Source organism: Leptodactylus fuscus, chromosome 11 (assembly GCF_031893055.1).
Source record: "Leptodactylus fuscus isolate aLepFus1 chromosome 11, aLepFus1.hap2, whole genome shotgun sequence".
Lineage (NCBI taxonomy): Eukaryota > Metazoa > Chordata > Amphibia > Anura > Leptodactylidae > Leptodactylus > Leptodactylus fuscus.
Window position 1 is genome coordinate 88850769 of NC_134275.1, and position 24701 is coordinate 88875469.

General features: G+C 45.5%; 1 protein-coding gene across 1 annotated transcript; it reads left to right on the top strand.

Moving 5' to 3' along the window:
* Positions 1-22924, top strand: LOC142184140 (cytochrome P450 2C8-like). Its single transcript, XM_075258869.1, has 9 exons — positions 1-407; positions 1132-1294; positions 4593-4742; positions 6954-7114; positions 12395-12571; positions 13579-13720; positions 19053-19240; positions 20084-20225; positions 22674-22924. The coding sequence occupies exons 1-9, from the start codon at positions 228-230 to the stop codon at positions 22856-22858; spliced, it is 1488 nt and encodes a 495-aa protein (XP_075114970.1). The 5' UTR covers positions 1-227; the 3' UTR covers positions 22859-22924.
* The last annotated feature ends 1777 nt before the right edge of the window (positions 22925-24701 follow it).

Here is a 24701-nt window from a genome sequence, read left to right on the forward strand (position 1 = left end):
TAGAAGGACATAGTGCACACAGCGCTATAGTGACCGGCGAGCAGGACACAGTACACACAGCGCTGTAGTGACCGGAGGGAAGGACACAATACACACAGCGCTGTAGTCACCAGGGACCAGGACACAGTACACACAGCGCTGTAGTGACCGGAGGGAAGGACACAATACACACAGCGCTGTAGTCACCAGGGACCAGGACACAGTACACACAGCGCTGTAGTCACAGGATGGCTCTGAATATTGGATCAACTCTTCTCTTGGCCACTGGGGTCGCTCTACTCATATACCTCATTAAATGGTGGGGAAGGGTCAAACATAGGAACCTGCCCCCAGGACCGACCCCTCTGCCCGGCCTGGGGAATATGCTGCAGATCAGCAACTCCGAACTACCCCAGTCACTACTTAAGGTAAGTACCGTACGATCATCTGCAATGTTACCGTTATCAGGGCGCTGGTCAAGGTAACGAGTATTTGGTCAGACACAAGTATTTCCTATTTAGTTCATGTCAATGGGACTTCTGAAGATGGCTGAGCCTATACTACACTATACTATGTACCGCGCTCCCATAGACTGGGGCACAACTGTCCAACAACCGTATCATTCAGAACAGAGAGCAAAGCAGCCCAGTTTTCAGGATCCTTGGGGTGATCAGACCCCATTATTTGTAACGTATCCCCATTCTGAGATGAATACCGTAGATAGATGGTTACCGTAGATGACAGTACATAGCAGTCTGTATTCTGATGACATTCACAGGGTAAGAGGAAGATCTGAGGCCCCATCGCTGTCCTGTGACAGGACTGATGTGACTTAGGATGGAAGCTAATGTGATGATGAATGTATATGATGGGGATTATGTGCAGTATATAGATATATGTGTATAGGGGATAGGACATTAGTATCACTGTGTATAACGAAAGGTCTTGTGTAATGAGAAGAACAAGGTTATGTTAGATGGGTCACATAACAATAAGCTGATCCCAGGAGGTGCCAGTGCTGGAACCATCAGCAACCGCCTGATCCTTGTGGGGGAGTCCAGCACCAAGTGTCCAATGTACCTGCAGCACCCCAATATTCATGTGTGAACATGGCCGCCGGGCGCTATTTTATGATGTTTTCTCTCTCTCTAGCTCAGTGAGACGTACGGACCGGTCTATACCATCTACTTAGCAAAGTTTCAGATAGTAGTAATGACGGGATACGATGCGGTGAAGGAGGCGTTGGTGGACCGCGGCGACGTGTTTAGTGATAGGACAGAAGTAGGAGCCGGCGAGATTTTATCTAATGAGTTTGGTAAGTCAATAACATAAAGGACTAAGATAAAACACAAAACAAGTCATTTTATATCATTATCAATATATAATTATTAGAGATGAGCGAGTAGTATTCAATCGAGTAGGTATTCGATCCAATACTACGGTACTCGAAATACTCGCACTCGATCAAGTACCACTCACTATTCGAATGTAAAAGTTCGATGCAGAACCAGCATTGATTGGCCGAATGCTATACAGTCATCCAATCACCGCTGGTTCTTCTCCGACCTTTAGAAGTCTTCTCCGTGCAGCGTCCCCGCGGCGTCTTCCGGCTCTTCATTCACTCCACGGGGCATCGGGCCTGGGCAGAGCCGACTGTGCATGTCAGTATTCACCCCAGGGACCACCGGTCAGTATTCACCCCAGGGACCACCGGTCATTATTCACCCCAGGGACCACCTGTCAGTATTCACCCCAGGGACCACCGGTCATTATTCACCCCAGGGACCACCTGTCATTATTCACCCCAGGGACCACCTGTCAGTATTCACCCCAGGGACCACCTGTCATTATTCACCCCAGGGACCACCTGTCAGTATTCACCCCAGGGACCACCTGTCAGTATTCACCTCAGGGACCACCGGTCATTATTCACCCCAGGGACCACCTGTCAGTATTCACCCCAGGAACCACCTGTCAGTATTCACCCCAGGGACCACCTGTCATTATTCTCCCCAGGGACCACCTGTCATTATTCTCCCCAGGGACCACCTGTCATTATTCTCCCCAGGGACCACCTGTCAGTATTTTCCCCAGGGACCACCGGTCAGTATTCTCCCCAGGGACCACCGGTCAGTATTCACCCCAGGGACCACCGGTCAGTATTCTCCCCAGGGACCACCGGTCAGTATTCTCCCCAGGGACCACCGGTCAGTATTCTCCCCAGGGACCACCGGTCAGTATTCACCCCAGGGACCACCGGTCAGTATTCTCCCCAGGGACCACCGGTCAGTATTCTCCCCAGGGACCACCTGTCAGTATTCTCCCCAGGGACCACCTGTCATTATTCTCCCCAGGGACCACCTGTCATTATTCTCCCCAGGGACCACCTGTCAGTATTCTCCCCAGGGACCACCTGTCATTATTCTCCCCAGGGACCACCTGTCATTATTCTCCCCAGGGACCACCTGTCAGTATTCTCCCCAGGGACCACCTGTCAGTATTCACCCCAGGGACCACCTGTCATTATTCTCCCCAGGGACCACCTGTCATTATTCTCCCCAGGGACCACCTGTCATTATTCTCCCCAGGGACCACCTGTCAGTATTCTCCCCAGGGACCACCTGTCATTATTCTCCCCAGGGACCACCTGTCATTATTCTCCCCAGGGACCACCTGTCAGTATTCTCCCCAGGGACCACCTGTCAGTATTCACCCCAGGGACCACCTGTCATTATTCTCCCCAGGGACCACCTGTCATTATTCTCCCCAGGGACCACCTGTCATTATTCTCCCCAGGGACCACCTGTCAGTATTCTCCCCAGGGACCACCTGTCAATATTCTCCCTAGGGACCACCTGTCAGTATTCACCCCAGGGACCACCTGTCAATATTCACCCCAGGGACCACCTGTCAGTATTTTCCCCAGGGACCACCGGTCAGTATTCTCCCCAGGGACCACCGGTCAGTATTCTCCCCAGGGACCACCGGTCAGTATTCACCCCAGGGACCACCGGTCAGTATTCTCCCCAGGGACCACCGGTCAGTATTCACCCCAGGGACCACCGGTCAGTATTCTCCCCAGGGACCACCTGTCAGTATTCACCCCAGGGACCACCTGTCAGTATTCTCCCCAGGGACCACCTGTCAGTATTCTCCCCAGGGACCACCTGTCATTATTCTCCCCAGGGACCACCGGTCATTATTCTCCCCAGGGACCACCGGTCAGTATTCACCCCAAGGACCACCGGTCATTATTCTCCCCAGGGACCACCTGTCAGTATTCACCCCAGGGACCACCTGTCAGTATTCACCCCAGGGGCCACCTGTCATTATTCTCCCCAGGGACCACCTGTCAGTATTCTCCCCAGGGACCACCTGTCAGTATTCTCCCCAGGGACCACCTGTCAGTATTTTCCCCAGGGACCACCTGTCAGTATTCTCCCCAGGGACCACCTGTCAGTATTCACCCCAGGGACCACCTGTCATTATTCTCCCCAGGGACCACCTGTCAGTATTCTCCCCAGGGACCACCTGTCAGTATTCTCCCCAGGGACCACCTGTCAGTATTTTCCCCAGGGACCACCTGTCAGTATTCACCCCAGGGACCACCGGTTATTATTCTCCCCAGGGACCACCTGTCAGTATTTTCCCCAGGGACCACCTGTCAGTATTCTCCCCAGGGACCACCGGTTATTATTCACCCCAGGGACCACCTGTCAGTATTCACCCCAGGGACCACCTGTCAGTATTTTCCCCAGGGACCACCTGTCAGTATTCACCCCAGGGACCACCTGTCAGTATTTTCCCCAGGGACCACCTGTCAGTATTCTCCCCAGGGACCACCGGTTATTATTCACCCCAGGGACCACCTGTCATTATTCTCCCCAGGGACCACCGGTCATTTTTCTCCCCAGGGACCACCTGTCAGTATTTTCCCCAGGGACCACCTGTCAGTATTCTCCCCAGGGACCACCGGTTATTATTCACCCCAGGGACCACCTGTCATTATTCTCCCCAGGGACCACCGGTCATTTTTCTCCCCAGGGACCACCTGTCAGTATTTTCCCCAGGGACCACCTGTCAGTATTCTCCCCAGGGACCACCTGTCAGTATTTTCCCCAGGGACCACCTGTCAGTATTCTCCCCAGGGACCACCTGTCAGTATTCTCCCCAGGGACCACCTGTCTGTATTCTCCCCAGGGACCACCTGTCAGTATTCACGCCAGGGACCACCTGTCAGTATTCTCCCCAGGGACCACCTGTCAGTATTCTCCCCAGGGACCACCTGTCAGTATTTTCCCCAGGGACCACCTGTCAGTATTCTCCCCAGGGACCACCTGTCAGTATTCTCCCCAGGGACCACCTGTCAGTATTCTCCCCAGGGACCACCTGTCAGTATTCTCCCCAGGGACCACCTGTCAGTATTCTTGTGATCCCTCAGTAAGTCCAGCAATACCTGCTCATCTGCTTTGGGATAAGGAGATCTGGACCTTCTTGGATGATTTCTTGTCTCACTCTATGACTTTGCTGAGCTCTTGTTATATTGTTTCTTGTCTGTTCCTTTATCATCTTGTCTTCTTTGTCTCTACTTCTATCACTTATTACACTTACAGGGATCATTGCAAGCAGCGGAGAAAGGTGGAAAATAATTCGTAGATTTTCCCTGACAACTTTGAGAAATTTTGGAATGGGGAAGAGGAGCATTGAAGAAAGAATCCAAGAAGAAGCCCGATGTCTCGCTCAGAAAGTTTTGAAAGACAAAAGTAGGTTGAGGTCCAAAATATCTGTCACACTCCCCGGCTGGTCGTACATAGGAAATAGCTGGTGACCAATATCCATGTAGATGGACTTATAAGAACATTCCCATCATTGTATTTATGTCCATAGCTTATCCCATAGATGCCTGATCGATGAGGTCTCACGTCTATGAACCACCTCAACCTCAAGAACAAGGTTCTGCCCCGACCACAAGTGAATGGACAGTGGCCATGTATGTGCAAGTCTCTCCGATGACTTGTACAGGAGCTCAGGTTGTAGCTGAACATGGCGTCTCTCCATTCACCTGCAGCCACTGACGGGGCCCCTTTAATGTAGGTGACATACAGTCCTATGAAAAAGTTTGTGCACCCCTATTAATCTTAATCATTTTTAGTTCTAAATATTTTGGTGTTTGCAACAGCCATTTCAGTTTGATATATCTAATAACTGATGGACACAGTAATATTTCAGGATTGAAATGAGGTTTATTGTACTAACAGAAAATGTGCAATACGCATTAAACCAAAATTTGACCGGTGCAAAAGTATGGGCACCTCAACAGAAAAGTGACATTAATATTTAGTAGATCCTCCTTTTGCAAAGATAACAGCCTCTAGTCGCTTCCTGTAGCTTTTAATCAGTTCCTGGATCCTGGATGAAGGGATTTTGGACCATTTCTTTCTACAAAACAATTCAAGTTCAGTTAAATTTGATGGTCGCCGAGCATGGACAGCCCGCTCTCAAATGATCTGAAAACAAAGATTGTTCAACATAGTTGTTCAGGGGAAGGATACAAAACGTTGTCTCAGAGATTTAACCTGTCAGTTTCCACTGTGAGGAACATAGTAAGGAAATGGAAGAGCACAGGGACAGTTCTTGTTAAGCCCAGAAGTGGCAGGCCAAGAAAAATATCAGAAAGGCAGAGAAGAAGAATGGTGAGAAGAGTCAAGGACAATCCACAGACCACCTCCAAAGAGCTGCAGCATCATCTTGCTGCAGATGGTGTCACTGTGCATCGGTCAACTATACAGCGCACTTTACACAAATAGAAGCTGTATGGGAGAGTGATGAGAAAGAAGCCGTTTCTGCACGTACGCCACAAATAGAGTTGCCTGAGGTATGAAAAAGCACATTTGGACAAGGCAGCTTCATTTTGGAAACAAAGATTGAGTTGTTTGGTTATAAAAAAAAAAGGCGTTATGCATGGCGTCCAAAAAGAAACAGCATTCCAAGAAAAACACATGCTACCCACTGTAAGATTTGGTGGAGGTTCCATCATGTTTTGGGGCTGTGTAGCCAATGCCGGCACCGGGAATCTTGTTAAAGTTGAGGGTCGCATGGATTCCACTCAGTATCAGCAGATTCTTGAGAATAATATTCAAGAATCAGTGACGAAGTTGAAGTTACGCCGGGGATGGAGATTTCAGCAAGACAATGATCCAAAACACCGCTCCAAATCCTCAGGCATTCATGCAGAGGAACAATTACAATGTTCTGGAATGGCCATCCCAGTCCCCAGACCTGAATATCATTGAACATCTGTGGGATGATTTGAAGCGGGCTGTCCATGCTCGGCGACCATCTAACTTAACTGAACTTGAATTGTTTGTCCAAAATACCTTTATCCAGGATCCAGGAACTGATTAAAAGCTACAGGAAGCGACTAGAGGCTGTTATCTTTGCAAAAGGAGGATCTACTAAATATTAATGTCACTTTTCTGTTGAGGTGCCCATACTTTTGCACCAGTCAAATTTTGGTTTAATGTATATTGCACATTTTCTGTTAGTACAATAAACCTCATTTCAATCCTGAAATATTACTGTGTCCATCAGTTATTAGATATATCAAACTGAAATGGCTGTTGCAAATACCAAAATATTTAGAACTAAAAATGATTAAGATTAATAGGGGTGCCCAAACTTTTTCATAGGACTGTAGATTGTTATGTCACTGGGGATGGGGCGAGAACATGTGATGTGGTTGTGTTCATTTTCTTAGTTTATGTCTTTAATTTTTGTATATTTATTATACAGTCTGCCCCCCCCCCCCTTCCCATAATAAACCTCTGAGGGCATTTTTGCTGGGGCTAATACATTACATTACAGTCTTCTGGTCTACACTGCAGGGATGACCTTGGTGCCGCTATAGGATGTACAACTATGAGCTTACAAAGAAGCGATGAAAGTAATGACCGACATCTCCTTTATATTTACAGACAATTCCATTAACCCAGAAGACATCCTGAGACTCGCTGTGTCCAATGTCATCTGCTCCGTTGTGTTTGGTGAAAGGTTTGACTATGAAGACCCAAAGTTCTTGACTCTCATGTCACTTATTCACGATCTTTCTGAGCTGTTCAACAGCCGATCAGCGATGGTAAATATTATAGAATATCTCTCATGTATATGGATACAATGTAACGATCAAGGATTTATTACCATTCACTACTAGTGATGGGCGAACCCTGTAAGATTATGTTTACAAATAATTGTAATGGACATGGGGTATTCTACTGGAAATTATTTGGGTAGTAATTCAAGGGAAAAACAATGATAAGGACATCATACTAGGCGTTTATTACAGACCACCAGGACAGACAGAAGACATGGATGAGATTTTTTCACAGCAAATGACCACGCTCTCAAAGAAACATGAAATAGTGATCATGGGAGACTTCAATTACCCTGACATTCATTGGGAAACCCACACAGCCAAGAGTAAAGGCTCCATCAAATTTTTATCCTCTCTAGCAGACAACTTCATTGCCCAGCTAGTAGAAGAAAACACGAGAGGAACATCCATTTTGGACCTAGTCCTAACCAACAAAGAGCACATGGTTAAGGGACTACGGGTAGCAGGGACACTGGGATTCAGCGATCATGCTATACTTGAGTTTGGGGTTGCAAGAAGAAGAAGACCTGAGAAGACACAGACTTCAAGGCTCGACTTTAGCAGGGCAGACTTCAAGAGCCTGAAGGCAAGGGTTAGCAGAATTCCATGGTGCAAAATTCTTAAGCACAAAAATGCACATGAAGGGTGGGAAATCTTCCGTAGGGAAATCATTAAAGCACAGGAACTAACAATACCTAGAAGGAAGAAAAATGGGAAGCACCTAAAAATATCAGGATGGATGACCAAAAAATTACATAACCTGCTAAAAAGGAAAAAGGAAACCTACAAAAAGTGGAAGATGGGAAGTATACCTAAGGAAGAGTACACAGCAGTCTGCAGACTCTGCAGACAAGCATCAAAGGAGCTAAGGCTGAACACGAAGTGAAGCTTGCAAAAGAGGCAAAGAGTAAGGTAAAAGGATTTTGGGGATATGTTAAAAGCAAAAGAAAAGTGAAGGAGACCATTGGAGTCCTGAAGAATGACAAAGGAGAAACAGTTAACATGGTGGAACAGCAGGCGGAGCTACTAAATTCATATTTTGTATCCGTCTTCTCCCAAGAAACGAATGGAAATATCGACATTAATGGTGATGGAGATGAGGGGAAGGAGGACTCCAAGCTGACTATAAGCAAAGGTCTGGTAAGAGAGCACTTAGCCAAGTTACAGGAAACCAAGTCCCCAGGACCAGATGATTTACACCCTAGAGTCCTGAAAGAGATAGCAGAGGAAATAACAGAACCCCTTGCTATAATCTTCGGTAAGTCATGGGAAACAGGAGTGGTCCCTTTAGATTGGAAAAGGGCAAATGTTGTCCCCATCTACAAAAAGGGGAAAAGGGACGATCCAGGAAATTACAGGCCGGTAAGTCTGACCTCGATAGCAGGAAAAATCTTTGAGCAAATTGTCAAGGAACATTTACTTCGGTACCTGGATGGGAAGGCATTAATTAACCAGAGCCAGCACGGCTTTATGACCAATAAATCTTGTCAGACTAACCTGATTTCCTTCTACAACAAAATCACTGAATGGTTGGACCAAGGGAATGCCGTGGACATAGTATATCTTGACTTCAGTAAGGCATTTGATAAAGTATCACATAACCTTCTTATTGAAAAAATGATTAAGTATGGCTTTGACAAAAAATCAGTTCGGTGGATTCACAACTGGCTTAATGATCGGGCACAACGAGTAATACTAAATGGCTACACATCCAACTGGAAGAAAGTCAAAAGCGGGGTGCCGCAGGGCTCTGTTCTGGGCCCAGTACTGTTTAATATCTTTATAAATGATCTGGACGATGGAATTATTGGGGAACTCATAAAATTTGCAGATGATACGAAGATAGGAGGAATAGCCAACACTAGAGAGGAGAGAGAGTGTATTCAAAAGGACTTAGACACACTGGAACAATGGGCTGAGGCCAACAAAATGGGATTTAACAGGGACAAATGCAAAGTTCTACATCTGGGTAACAGAAATGTAAAAAACATATACAGTCCTATGAAAAAGTTTGGGCACCCCTATTAATCTTAATCATTTTTAGTTCTAAATATTTTGGTATTTGCAGCAGCCATTTCAGTTTGATATATCTAATAACTGATGGACACAGTAATATTTCAGGATTGAAATGAGGTTTATTGTACTAACAGAAAATGTGCAATATGCAATAAACCAAAATTTGACTGGTGCAAAAGTATTGGCACCTCAACAGAAAAGTGACATTAATATTTAGTAGATCCTCCTTTTGCAAAGATAACAGCCTCTAGTCGCTTCCTGTAGCTTTTAATCAGTTCCTGGATCCTGGATGAAGGGATTTTGGACCATTTCTTTCTACAAAACAATTCAAGTTCAGTTAAGTTTGATGGTCGCCGAGCATGGACAGCCCGCTCTCAAATGATCTGAAAACAAAGATTGCTCAACATAGTTGTTCAGGGGAAGGATACAAAACGTTGTCTCAGAGATGTAACCTGTCAGTTTCCACTGTGAGGAACATAGTAAGGAAATGGAAGACCACAGGGACAGTTCTTGTTAAGCCCAGAAGTGGCAGGCCAAGAAAAATATCAGAAAGGCAGAGAAGAAGAATGGTGAGAACAGTCAAGGACAATCCACAGACACCTCCAAAGAGCTGCAGCATCATCTTGCTGCAGATGGTGTCACTGTGCATCGGTCAACTATACAGCGCACTTTGCACAAATAGAAGCTGTATGGGAGAGTGATGAGAAAGAAGCTGTTTCTGCACGTACGCCACTGGGGACTGGGTCTGGGTCTGGGGACTGGGATGGCCATTCCAGAACATTGTAATTGTTCCTCTGCATGAATGCCTGAGTTGATTTGGAGCAGTGTTTTGGATCATTGTCTTGCTGAAATCTCCATCCCCGGCGTAACTTCAACTTCGTCACTGATTCTTGAACATTATTCTCAAGAATCTGCTGATACTGAGTGGAATCCATGCGACTCTCAACTTTAACAAGATTCCCGATGCCGGCATTGGCCACACAGCCCCAAAGCATGATGGAACCTCCACCAAATCTTACAGTGGGTAGCATGTGTTTTTCTTGGAATGCTGTTTCTTTTTGGACGCCATGCATAACGCCTTTTTTTTATAACCAAACAACTCAATTTTTGTTTCCAAAATGAAGCTGCCTTCTCCAAATGTGCTTTTTCATACCTCAGGCAACTCTATTTGTGGCGTACGTGCAGAAACGGCTTCTTTCTCATCACTCTCCCATACAGCTTCTATTTGTGCAAAGTGCGCTGTATAGTTGACCGATGCACAGTGACACCATCTGCAGCAAGATGATGCTGCAGCTCTTTGGAGGTGTCTGTGGATTGTCCTTGACTGTTCTCACCATTCTTCTTCTCTGCCTTTCTGATATTTTTCTTGGCCTGCCACTTTTGGGCTTAACAAGAACTGTCCCTGTGGTCTTCCATTTCCTTACTATGTTCCTCACAGTGGAAACTGACAGGTTAAATCTCTGAGACAACGTTTTGTATCCTTCCCCTGAACAACTATGTTGAACAATCTTTGTTTTCAGATCATTTGAGAGCGGCCTGTCCATGCTCGGTGACCATCAAACTTAACTGAACTTGAATTGTTTTGTAGAAAGAAATGGTCCAAAATCCCTTTATCCAGGAACTGATTAAAAGCTACAGGAAGCGACTAGAGGCTGTTATCTTTGCAAAAGGAGGATCTACTAAATATTAATGTCACTTTTCTGTGGAGGTGCCCATATTTTTGCACCGGTCAAATTTTGGTTTAATGCATATTGCGCATTTTCTGTTAGTACAATAAACCTCATTTCAATCCTGAAATATTACTGTGTCCATCAGTTATTAGATATATCAAACTGAAATGGCTGCTGCAAACACCAAAATATTTAGAACTAAAAATGATTAAGATTAATAGGGGTGCCCAAACTTTTTCATAGGACTGTATAGTATGGGAGGAATAGAACTAAGTGATAGCATAGGGGAAAAGGACTTGGGCATAATAGTAGATCACAAATTCAACATGAGCCAACAGTGCGGTGCTGCTGCAAAAAAGGCGAATACAATTCTGGGATGTATTAAGACAAGCATTGAATCTAGATGAAGAGAGGTCATTATTCCGCTGTCCTCTTCCCTGGTCAGACCACACCTGGAATACTGTGTACAGTTCTGGGCGCCTCAATTCAAGAAAGACATCGATATATTGGAGCAAGTCCAGAGAAGAGCAACCAAAATGGTGGAAGGTCTGCAAACCATGTCCTATGAGGAGCGGCTAAAAGAACTGGGATTGTTTAGTTTGCAGAAGAGAAGGCTGAGGGGAGATTTAATAGCAGTCTACAAATATCTGAAAGGTAGTCACAGTGCAGAGGGATCTCCCCTATTCTCATTAGCACAAGGAAGTACAAGAAGCAATGGGATGAAACGAAAGGGAAAGAGATACAGATTAGACATTAGGAAAAACTTTCTGACAGTGAGGGGAGTGAGAGAGTGGAATAGGCTGCCACGGGAGGTGGTGGGCGCTCCATCAATGGAAATCTTCAAGCGGAATCTGGATAAACATAAACCTGCACTCGCAGGGGGTTGGACCCGATGGCCCTTGAGGTCCCTTCCAACTCTACCATAAGAATAAGAATAAGAATGTATTTTTTGGAAAATGCTGTATTGTCAAACCCTGATGATGTCAACGACCCTCACATGATGTGTCAGGCCAAAGCGCAGGCCTCAGTGGCCATCTGGGGGCCAGAAGACATGGTGGATGGGTCGGAAAGGCCCGAACACTGAAGGATGCTTTGGCAAAGTGCAGGAAAGGTGAGTATCTTCCATGGCGTCCAATTATTATACCTTAGGCCAGAAGAGACCCCAGAGAATAATAAGAAACTTTGGTGGATTTGTCAGCATTTTGTGTTCAGCTAAAGCTAACATTTTGGAAATTGTGTAATGAACTTGTTACAAAGTGGTTGGTCCATCTCGATACATATAACATTAGCAATCTGTCTCCATGGTAACAGACTACAAACAACCCCTGTGTTGTCGGATCCTCCCGTCATATTCTCTTCCTTCTGTCTCGTACATCTCACTAAGATACATTTGGTAGATTAGGAAACTATTGTGGACCAGTTATAGTGAGTGCGGCTGCGGGGTCGCACCGTGCAAGGACTGTTTCTAGTTTGAAGACCTTTTGCTATGTTCAGGAATTGCAGACATAAAATGGAAGGATTTTTACAATGTTGTCTCAAATATTGTTACTTTTTCTATTTTTTTTTTTTTTTTAATTAGTTACTTACCATGTTCCCGACCATAATGAAGCGCATTCCGGGTCCTCATCAAATGATGATCAAAATTATGGATAAGATAAAACAATTTATTAAGGAGATGCTGAACACGCACCGAGCCACCCTGGATGAGAACTGCCCCCGAGACTTCATCGATTGCTTCCTCATAAAGATGGAGGAGGTGGGTTTGTAGATAACTGATTGGTTTTCGATGAATGTCCCTGAGGTTCTATCACAGAGGCCCGAAGTGGCTAGATGCTGTCGTGATGTCTAGAAACGGGGCGGTAAAGGGAATATTAAAAGTTTTTACTTTTACTCCCCTCCTCTAGGCCTCCAATTATTATATTCTGGGATTTGAGGAGACTCCAGAGTATAATTGTAAGGGAATTGCTAGCTGCTGGTGAACCCTGGGGAGAGGGGCACAAGAGACAGTGAACCCTAAGCTGAAACCCCCCGCTGTCCCTGTCCCTGCCAGTCCTATCCTAAGTAATAGGCAACAACTGGTCGACAGGCCCTTCCTATAGATGTGACGACACAAAACGCAGATAAGACAAACAACAACAAAGGGAGGTCAGCTAGCCGAGGGTCCAGTAACAGTCGAGCAACGCAGTACAGAATCAAAATGCCAAAGAATAGTCAAAGGGTAAGCCAGAGGTCAAGAATAAGAATACAGAAAAGCCAGCTCACACGAGGCAATAGCAGGCACCAATGTGAATGTCAGCAAACAATAAATAGGAAGGAAGAACCCGCCCCAGACCTGGCTGTCAATCACACAGAAAAAACAAGCATTAACCATTAGAGGGGCAGAGGCAAACCAAGGTGAAGGAGATGAGTGTGGTGGTAAATTGGTCAATCAATTACCAAGGTGAAGGAATAGGAACCCAAAGCAAAGTATCAAAACTGAACATGTCAGAATGAGAGCGGATGGCACAGAAGTTCGAGCGGACATAACAACAATAATGTTTCATGGTTGATGAACCCCAAAACTTTTGGATTTTAGCAGAGCACAAAAGTTAGGGAAAAAATTTTTCAAATCCGAATTGGCTCCCGTCTGAATCGGGTTGTTCAGCCCCAGTGATAATAACAACAAATCATTCTATTGGCTGCTAATTCACTGCTGTATTTCTATTATCTGTGACGTCTTAACTTGCGTTGTGTGTAAAAGAATAATACGTTTTTAATTTCCAGGAAAAAAATAATCCAGACACAGAATTTCATGATGCAAATCTAGAGGCGACAATATTAGACTTATTCTTTGCTGGGACGGAGACGACGAGTATGACCCTGAGATACGCCCTTCTTATACTCATCAAATATCCGGAAATACAAGGTAATAACCAGTTTTATTTTTGTTTGTCTGTTTGTTTTGTTAAATGTGAAAATAATATATCCTTCTCCACTTTCACTAGGTTCACACTTGCAATAGGGTTTCCATTCTTCGGGTCCATATAGGAACCCAAAAAAACGGAAACCCAATCCACTTAAAAAGAGGCTACCCCAGAAGCCCATGGACCCCATAGACTGTAATGAGGTTCGCTCAGTTTCCATCTGAGAAATGCGAAGAGTACAGCGCTGCTTGCAGGACGTTTCTCTCAGCATTTATCAAGTGGAATGGGGGATGGAATCCCTGAAATGGAATCCGGGCGCAGGTGTGAAGCTAGCCTTTTAGGCTGCATTCACACAGAGTAACGCCAGGCGTCATTTGTGTGTAATTTGTGTGTCTTTTACGGCCGTCATAAAACGTTTACATAGAGTTCTATAGGAAAAGACGGCCGTCATTGTAAGCAGTAAATTACGGCCGTCTTTTCCTATAGAACTCTATGTAAACGTTTTATGACGGCCGTAAAAGACACGCAAATTACACACAAATGACGCCTGGCGTTATTCTGTGTGAATGCAGCCTTATAGGGTTGTAGATATAGGGTATATTCCTTCTACACAAGAGAGCACTATCATAGGTAGCACATGGCACTGTAGGCGGGTGATCCTGTTGTAGACTTTATTTTGGGGTCCAGGAACTTGATGTTAAAGGGATTGTTCGGGTTCATACGTTTGAATGCAGAAAGCAGAGGAGTTTTAAAAATAAAAATGCATTAATACTAGGGTTGAGCAATCATGTTCGGAAAAGATCGGATTCCGATCGGCGGTCGAGAAAATTTCACGATCGCCATCGTAATTCTAAACATGATCTTTTTAGGTGGGAGTGTATACTCAGTGTGAAACTCCGCTGTGGTTTCATAGGAATGAATGGAAACAGCTGGCACACAGCCTTAACCCTCTGCGTGACGGCTGCGTCCATTCTTTCAAATGGGAGACTAGCTAACATCTCTAGTAGCTACTTAACTGCAGAGATGGCTGGTCCGATGCCCGGTGTTCTCGTTCTTCTTCGCCTCACTGCCCCCTGCCTCCCAGGTTGGTGTTAAAGAGCTAGGAAGAAGGTGGGGCTTGTGGCTTAGGAGAGTGTGGGCGGGTACAGGGCGAGGAGACGTGATGTCTCCCCTCCCAGTACCCGCCCACACTCTCCTAACCTGGGAGTCGGGGGCAGCGAGGCAAAGAAGAACGAGAACACCGGGCACTGGAGCAGCCATCTCTGCAGGTAAGTGGACACCAGGGGGGACTAAGTAGCCAGAGGATTAAAAAAATCCTCTGGCTACTTAGTGATTAAAAAAAATCACTACACAGCGTGGATTCTAACAATTAAAGCGTTCTCTTGTTAGATTCCATGCTGTATAGTGAATAGGATTGCTTTTAAAATCTGATCTCCGATTAGTAAAAAAATCCCATTGACTTCCATTGGGATCGGAATTGGGATTGAGATCGGGTTCGAATGAAAAATTATTGGAAATCGGATTTCGAAATCAATCCTGAAAAGTCAAGATTGGCTCAACCCCAATTAATACTTACCTGCACCATCCCCCTCTGCTCCTGCACTGGGCTGCCCGTAGCCTCCTCTGCTCTGTTGTTATAGAGAGACGCTGCAGCAGTGAAGGCGATGGGGCTGCTGCAGGCATTCATCTCTTTCAGTATACAGAGTTGGGTTTGGTTGCAGCATTCCCATCGATGTGATATAATGCCTGCAGTCACTCTGTGTACAAACAGGCCAGAGATGTCAGACCCCCTGTAGGAACACCGCAGAGGATACAGGTAAGTATTAAAGCATTTTAATTTCTTAAACCTCCACTGCTGCCTGCATTCAAATGTCTGAACCTGAACAATCCCTTTAATATTCTGCTCCTGAATATCAGTCATGTCCAAGAACATCACCAGTTCATCCTCCTCCCCCACTATAACCCAGAAATGCAACAGAATCCATAATAATAGGTCTGAGCTATTGGTAGACTCCGCTCAAGAGGCACGGGCTAGGCAATAGAGGATAGAGTTCTACTTTACGCCCATGGACCAGTGGACACACCGGGGAGATTTTCTAAGCAGAGTACCTCTACCAGGTTATAGTCCTCTCTACATCGAGCTGAAGAGATGCAAGTACATTGAAACAGCTGTCCTCGATTGAGAGACTATACCTGGTGATAATCCCAGCGTCCTTGCAAAACAAAGGCCTCTTGTCATAAGACAGGCTTACACATTTCAGTGAGCGCCCTCTATTGGTTTGCAATACTGAGACAGCAACTGTCTTCCTAATTACATCATGGAAGGCAGATTTGCATATTCTTCCCATAGTTCCTTGCAAAGTGGAGTGCTAAAGGCTTAACAAGTCTCCACACACCTATATGGTGGTCTCTCCCTAAGGAGTGACAATATCCCCGTAACTCTTGGAAGGTCGAGCATGCTGCGAAAGGGAGCAGCCTTTATTGGGTTATTTCACTGGAGTTCTGTCTTCCTAACTACATCAGGGAAGATGCCCCAGTGGGGGTAAACAAGTTAAAAAAAACTACATCAGGGAAGACAGGCTTGCACATTCCAGTGAGCGCTCTCTATTGGTGTGCAATACAGAGGCAGCATCTGACTTCCTAATTACATCATGGAAGACAGATTTGCATATTCTTCCCATGGTCCTTTGCAAAGTGGAGTGCTAAAGGCTTAATGAGTCTCCACACACCTATATGGTGGTCTCTCCATAAGGAGTGACAATATCCCCTTAAGCAGAGTGAGTCAGGATTCTTCATATTTTGCACCAGAAAACAAACAAGTTGTGACACTTTTACAACTGATAAAGACTTTGTGGAAGGTGGTCATGGCCATAGAGATGGTCCTGTCTCATGTACATAGAATTTTGGAGCTGTAGCACATTGTCCACCTCCATATTGTGTCTGTGTTTTGGACTAGTCTAGCTATTTCCTTCTTACACAAAGGTTCTCCCCCTTCTCTATTCTACTTTACCTGTCTCCTTCTACCGGGAACGCGTCGCGCTGTGCCCATAGCCTTCAATACTTCTCTATTGTGCAGGCTTCCAGTGGTAGGGGAGCAGGAGTTCAGTAGTCAGGTAAGGCAGAGGAGGCTGAATACAGCACATGGATAGTCTGTGGGGGGGTTGGGGCTGCAGTTGTTGTCCGGATTCAGGTATCTAAAGACCAGGGAAATGTTCCGTCATATCTCAGGAGCTGCAGTGAAGCTGTAGAGTGTTTGTGGCCAGAAAAGGTGAAGTTCCAAGGAACTGAAAGATCTCCAGCAAGGAGGTCTCCTGGGTGTACAGACTGTATTCAGTTAACTGGACACAATGCTAACACAAAGCAAGAAGTGTCAGGGTCCCTTATATATAGGCAGTCCAATCAGGGCGAACTCAGTAGAAACAGAGGATGAGCCTCACGAGTAGGTGCAACACAATAGTCCAGTAGACAACTATTCAATCAGCTCAGCAAAGAAGGAGACACAGAACAAGGCACCAGGAAACAGGATCAAATCCTGACACCCACATTGCGCAATAGAGATGTATTGTCAGCTTCGGCGATACAGACTCCATTGCACATGCACGTGCCGATGTTATCGGAGGAGGAGCCGTATAATGGAGTGGATGGGGGGGGAGTAGTAGCTTTACTTACATCAGTAAGACTCATTGTTTCCCTATATATGTCCTGCAAGGTCCTGGGACTGTTTGGGAGTGAAAGAAACAGACATAGAGCAGATTCTCCTCTTCTTACTGTGTGCGGGATATGGCAGCTAGTCTCCATCCAACAGCTCAGAGAGAACTACCAACTCCAGATACAGCATGCCGAGGGTTAAAGTCACATCATGGCCAGGAATAATGGCACTCCTCGCATTCACATACTTTAGCGGTAGAGATGAGCGAGTAGACCCTCAATATTTGACTATTCAATTGAATATTGAATCCCATTATAGTCTATGGGAAAAAAAATGCTTGTTTCAAGGGAAACCAAAATTCGACCAATTGGAGTCACCAAGTCCTCAATGACACCCCAGGGAATGATGCCAACACCTCTGCAATGTAACTGGGACAGCAGGGGGAACATGTCTGGGGGCATCTAACACACTGGGACAGCAGGGGAAGCATGTCTGGGGGCATCTAACACACTGGGACAGCAGGGGGAGCATGTCTGGGGGCATCTAACACACTGGGACAGCAGGGGAAGCATGTCTGGGGGCATCTAACACACTGGGACAGCAGGGGGAGCATGTCTGGGGGCATCTAACATACTGGGACAGCAGGGGGAGCATGTCTGGGGGCATCTAACACACTGGGACAGCAGGGGGAGCATGTCTGGGGGCATCTAACACACTGGGACAGCAGGGGGAGCATGTCTGGGGGCATCTAACATACTGGGACAGCAGGGGGAGCATGTCTGGGGGCATCTAACATGCCCAAGTCCCAGGATTACCCCACTATCACAGCCTATCAACTAAACACTCAAACCTCAATATAACCTGTATGGAAAATGGAAAAATACCTGGAAACCTTCTTTCCTCTACATTAGTATGGACAGAAACCCAAATTTAAAGCTAAAGAAAGATTAGCATACACCCCTTTAAATCACATTGCCCACGACAAGCACAGATGACATAGGCAATGGGAAATCCAACAGCCCCCAGCCTTAACTGTCATTGTGTCAGGTGAGCCCTGCCAAACTATAGTGCCCAAATACCTCTGTATGTTAGAAGTATATACTCAGCTCAAAACAGGTATATACCAGGAGATGGGAAAGGTATATTGGGGGGGGGGAAAGGTGGTACGGAATTGGAGCTCTAACATGGGCTTTTGGGAAACTGAACCAAATCTGAAAACCGCTATTCTTATAGATTTGAGGTCAGCTGATTTAGCCAGCCAATGACTGTTGCCTACGTTGTCCTAGTTTCTGTCCCACCTCCCCTGCACAGTCATTGCTGTAAAAAAAAGCGCCAGGGATCGAGCGGTATTCACTCATCACTATTTAGCAGTTTATCCTTAAAAGTCAACCACACGACAAGGAGCCTTTCGGATTAATGTCCACCGATATCCCCGAGTCTATGTCAGTGATCACTTTACTATATAATACATAATTGTTACGTTTGGCCATACTGTATGACATCACTTTTATCCAAATTATACCAGTTTTACCATGTCCCCATACCTCCAGCTTTCCCCAGTCCTACTGTAATATTACATCATATTGTCCTCTATGATGTCCTCTAAACAATCTGATTCCTTAGTTGTCATCGTGCTATGAATACAATTAGAATACAAAGTAATGTTCTGTTTTTCTTAATTTTAGCAAAAATTCACCAAGAGATTGACAATGTAATAGGCAGAGATCGGAGTCCATCGATGGAAGACAAGAGTAAGATGCCGTATACAGAGGCCGTGATCCACGAGATCCAGAGATTTGCAGATATTGTCCCCGCAGGAGTTCCCCACGCCGCCAGCAAGGACACGACCTTCAGAGGATATCACATTCCTAAGGTGCGCTCTGTTGTCTTCCAATCCTCCGGACTCTCTTATCTTTTCACATCAGTATTATTACTGTATATCACTACTATCATAGTGTCTATGATCACTCAGCTCTAGGTGTATCTATAGCAGAGGCTGCTGTGCTGATGATTCGTCTCTGCCCTGCATACACATAGAGCAGACAGTGCACACATACACTTCCGGTGCACGGTGGAAGCTCATTAACATATAAATAAAAATGGACTTATTCAAAATCTGCTGAGGCAATTTAGATACTAAAGGTAGGTGTGGAAAAGCCTTTCTAAAGGCCTCTGGGAAGGTCGGGCATGATGTTAAAGGGAGCACCCCCTAGTGGGCTGCATGACTGAGGCACTGTCTTCCTATATACATCATGGAAGACAGATTTGCATATTCTTCCCATGATCCCTCACAGTGGAGCGCATATGGCTTAATAAGACTCCACACAATTACATGGTGGTCTCCCCCTAAGGAGTGACGATATCCCCTTATCCCTGTCTAGAAGCCTCTCACCTCGGCCAAGTCAGTCTTCTCTGCACCGGGCTGAAGAGATCCAATCAGATTGAAACAGCTGTCCTCGGCTGAGAGACTGTACTTGGTAAAATCCCACATCATTCTAGCAAAGGCCTCTGGGAAGGTCGGGTATGATGTTAAAGGGAGTGCCCCCTAGTGGGCTGCATGACTGAGGCACTATCTTCCTATTTACATCATGGAAGACAGATTTGCATATTCTTCCCATTTCTAAAGGCTATGCAAGGATGTGCTTATCTAAACATTACTTTTCCCAATGATAGAGCCCCTTTAAATGATCACCCTAATTTCTATAATTACTTTTAGGGCACAGTGTTGTTTCCAGTCCTGACCTCTGTCCTGAAAGACCCCAAACATTTCAAGAACCCGAATGAGTTTGATCCTGGACACTTTTTGGATGAGAAAGGTTGTTTTAAGAAAAGTGATGCCTTTATGCCATTCTCCGCAGGTAAGAGGTCATGTCTATGACTGAGATGGAGCGCCATAGGATCCTGGGGTTAGACATGCTAAAATATTCTCAGGACCTCCTATTTTGATCTGGCTGGTGGCCCTAAGCTAGGCTTAATAAGGCCAAAAACATGGCTTGATTTGGTGAAAGGGATTTTCCTGGAGTATAAAATGTATGCTCTATCCTTAGGCGAGGTCATCAATATCATATCAGCAATGATCTGACTCCCTGCGTCCCCACCATCAGCCATGGGCTCAGAAAATCACCACTTCCTCTATACTGGCCGGTGACTTCACAACCTCTGGTCACATGGCCATGCTGTAGCTTCTAATAAATGGGACAGAACCGCAGTACCAAGCACAGCCACTAGACAACATATGGCACTGTGCTTGATAAGCAGTTAAGAGGTCACTGCACTTATCTCAGTGTCACCTCCTTCAAGAAGATTATTGGCAGTTCTGGTTGTCAGACACTAAAGATTTTCTATTGATGTTCTATTTTAAAGGAGTGTCCCCCTTGTTTTGAAGGGATAACCTTGAAATAAATGTTTTTTTGTTTTTTTTTTGTATGTTTGTTTTTTATCACACAATCAATTATTAAGACAAAAAACAGAAAACTTTACTGGACAGAAATATTTGCAATGCTTTGTGGAGTCACCTTTTGCTGAATTTTACAGATATACTGCTGTCACAAAATACTCCCCCGACAGCCGCACAAAATACTCCCCCAGCTGCCCTATAAAATACTCCCTTAGCAACCCAGCAAAATACTCCCCCAGCAACCCAACAAAATACTCCCCCAGGAGCCCCACAAAATACTCCCCCAGCAGCCCCATAAAATACTCCCCCAGTAGCCCTATAAAATTCTCCCCTGACAGCCCTACAAAATACTCCCCAGTAACCCCATAAAACACTCCCCTGACAGCCCCACAAAATACTCCTCTGCAGCCCTATAAAATACTCCCCCAGCAGCCCCATAAAATACTCACCAGTAGCCCCATAAAATACTCCCCCAGCAGCCCCATAAAATACTCACCAGTAGCCCCATAAAATACTCCTCCAGTAGCCCCATAAAATACTCCCCAGCAGCCCCATAAAATACTCCCCTGCAGCCCCATAAAATACTCCCCTGACAGCCCCACAAAATACTCCCCAGTAGCCCCATAAAACATTCCCCTGACAGCCCCATAAAATACTCCCCTGCAGCCCCATAAAATACTCCTCTGCAGCCCTATAAAATACTCCCCCAGCAGCCCCATAAAATACTCACCAGTAGCCCCATAAAATACTCCCCTGCAGCCCCATAAAATACTCCCCTCACAGCCCTACAAAATACTCCCCAGTAACCCCATAAAACACTCCCCTGACAGCCCCACAAAATACTCCTCTGCAGCCCTATAAAATACTCCCCCAGCAGCCCCATAAAATACTCACCAGTAGCCCCATAAAATACTCCCCCAGTAGCCCCATAAAATACTCCCCAGTAGCCCCATAAAATACTCCCCTGCAGCCCCACAAAATACTCCCCAGTAGCCCCATAAAACATTCCCCTGACAGCCCCACAAAATACTCCTCTGCAGCCCCATAAAATACTCCACAGTAGCCCCATAAAATACTCCACAGTAGCCCCATAAAATACTCCCGTGCAGCCCCATAAAATACTCCCCTGACAGCCCCATAAAATACTCCCCAGTAGCCCCATAAAATACTCCCCTGACAGCCCCATAAAATACTCCCCAGTAGCCCCATAAAACATTCCCCTGACAGCCCCACAAAATACTCCTCTGCAGCCCCATAAAATACTCCACAGTAGCCCCATAAAATACTCCACAGTAGCCCCATAAAATACTCCCCTGCAGCCCCATAAAATACTCCCCTGACAGCCCCACAAAATACTCCCCAGTAGCCCCATAAAACATTCCCCTGACAGCCCCACAAAATACTCCTCTGCAGCCCCATAAAATACTCCACAGTAGCCCCATAAAATACTCCCCCAGTAGCCCCATAAAATACTCCCCCAGCAGCCCCATAAAATACTCCTCCAGCAGGCCCATAAAATACTCCTCCAGCAGGCCCATAAAATACTCCCCCAGCAGCCCCATAAAATACTCCCCCAGTAGCCCCATAAAATACTCCCCCAGCAGCCCCATAAAATACTCCTCCAGCAGGCCCATAAAATACTCCTCCAGCAGGCCCATAAAATACTCCCCCAGCAGCCCCATAAAATACTCCCCCAGCAGCCCCATAAAATACTCCCCAGTAGCCCCATAAAATACTCCCGACAGCCCCATAAAATACTCACCAGTAGCCCCATAAAATACTCCCCTGCAGCCACATAAAATACTCCCCCAGCAGCTCTATAAGATACTCCTCCGACCACCCCACAAAATACTCCCCCAGCAAAGTTTCACTCAATCTTTCATTGTCTATGTTTGTTCTGTCTTCTCAGGGAAGCGTATCTGCGTGGGAGAAGGTCTGGCCCGGATGGAGCTTTTCCTCTTTCTAACCACTATATTGCAAAGGTTTACCTTGGAGCCCACCGAGGACAGGAACAATCTGAGTATCGGCCCTGAGCCCAACACTAACGCTTCACGACCTCGTCCGTACCAGATGAAAGTCATCCCTCGCTTATGAGCTGGAGACAAACTTCTCATATAACTGTAAAGAGAAGGTTCTTCACCTCCAGACAAGATGGCTGCTCGAAAGGATATTGATTGAAAAAAATAATAAAAATAACCTTTTTCCACAAAAATTAGTTCATCTCCATTTCTTTTTGTGCAGTGTCCGTGTAAGTGACCAATGTCCAGTCTCTTACCCTATAAAAGGGTTTACATTGATAGACAATCAATGTCTGGACAATGCTTTTCGGTATTTCAAGACCAGTCCCCCATACACTTATTAACCCCATAAGAACCTATGGCCACCACAACCACATTAGCTAGTAAATGCACATCAATGCTGTATATGAAAACCGCAGTTAGCGGGATCATGAAGGTTGGCCCCACTACTTAGGGATTGACTGGTCAATGGTCAAATGGTTTTCACCGCATATCGCCTGTTTATGCAATGCTGCATCTAACCACCTCCTGATGAACCTTAGGATAAGGGAAACGCGTTGAGGTTATTTATATGACTTAGTAAGGGAAGACCACTGGAGAAGTTCCACTCGGTAGTAGAGCAAGTACAGGATTGACAGGGCTCATTACACTTCTGTGGGTATCTTTTGATGATATGCATTCTCATATGCAGCATTTATGTGCATTTCCTAGCTAATGTGGTTGTGGTGGCCATTGGTTCTTACGGGGTTAATAAGTGTATGGGGGACTGCTCTTGAAATACCGAAAAGCATTGTCCAGACCTACTTAGAGGCACACCCTATTTTGAAACACTAGAGCTACCACAACCTACTTATTTCCTCTGACAATCATTGATTGAGGACATTGGGATATTTAGAAGGGGTTGTTGGGCTTGGATTTTAAAGATTCTAATTAAAAGTTATATTTTAATAATTTTGGCCACAAGTAAGGACCTTCATTAGTGTATACCATATTAGAGAAGATGGCGCCGCACTGAGTGGCTGCCTCAATACAGAGCTCCAAGCTGAGAGCAACCTTTATCTTCGTTTTCACTCTTTTTCTCTGTATCTTCAAGAATCCTGTAACCAAGCAAACTAGCACTATGAATTAGCAACTATAAATCGAATGGAAGATCCTGTGGAGTATTTTTTTTTCCCTTTTGTTTCTATTGTTAAGCATGGACAAGACCTGGTTCAGCTGGTTTCCTGTGTCTACACATGTGCCTTTTACCATCCCCCCAGGAGCTAAGGACAGCATGGTCACCATGCAGCATGGAGGAGAAACCTACATGGAAATGCGGACTTCTTCTTTCAAGGAGATGATTTTTGTGTGAAGATGCTACAGCTGACTGGTATTTCTTTCTATTACTGTGGACACGTGGGACTCTGTTACAACCTGGGAACCATCACCCACCTACCCATGTGTTTATGGAAGCTTGGCAAGAGAGCAGCACCCTGTCTACCTGGATGGCTTCAGACCTCTCTGGGCTGTAGAACACAGTGGAAAGAAGAAAGGAGGAGGAGGAGGAGGAAGAGGAGGGCTTGTGATGAAGGACATTTGGGGCATTTTTTTTTGTGGTTATTGAACAATAGCGCTGATGCAAGATACCGAACTATCAGCTGTGAGCAGGAGATCTCACCACCTACCAAAGGAACTACCACATGTTATCATGATAGCTGCATATGTCCCCCACCTCTGCAAAAAAATGTTTCTGCCTGTTATATCTACATGCTGTGACCCCCCTCCTCATGTCCTCTAACCACAGTCGGGCTGTATTATTAAAGGAGTTGTCCCGTCACAAGGCTCCTATCTATAATGCTTGTAAATGTGAATGTAAGACTTTTCCTAAATACATTGCTTCAGCAAAACTGCTTTGTTTGGCCGTTATCTCACTTTATTCA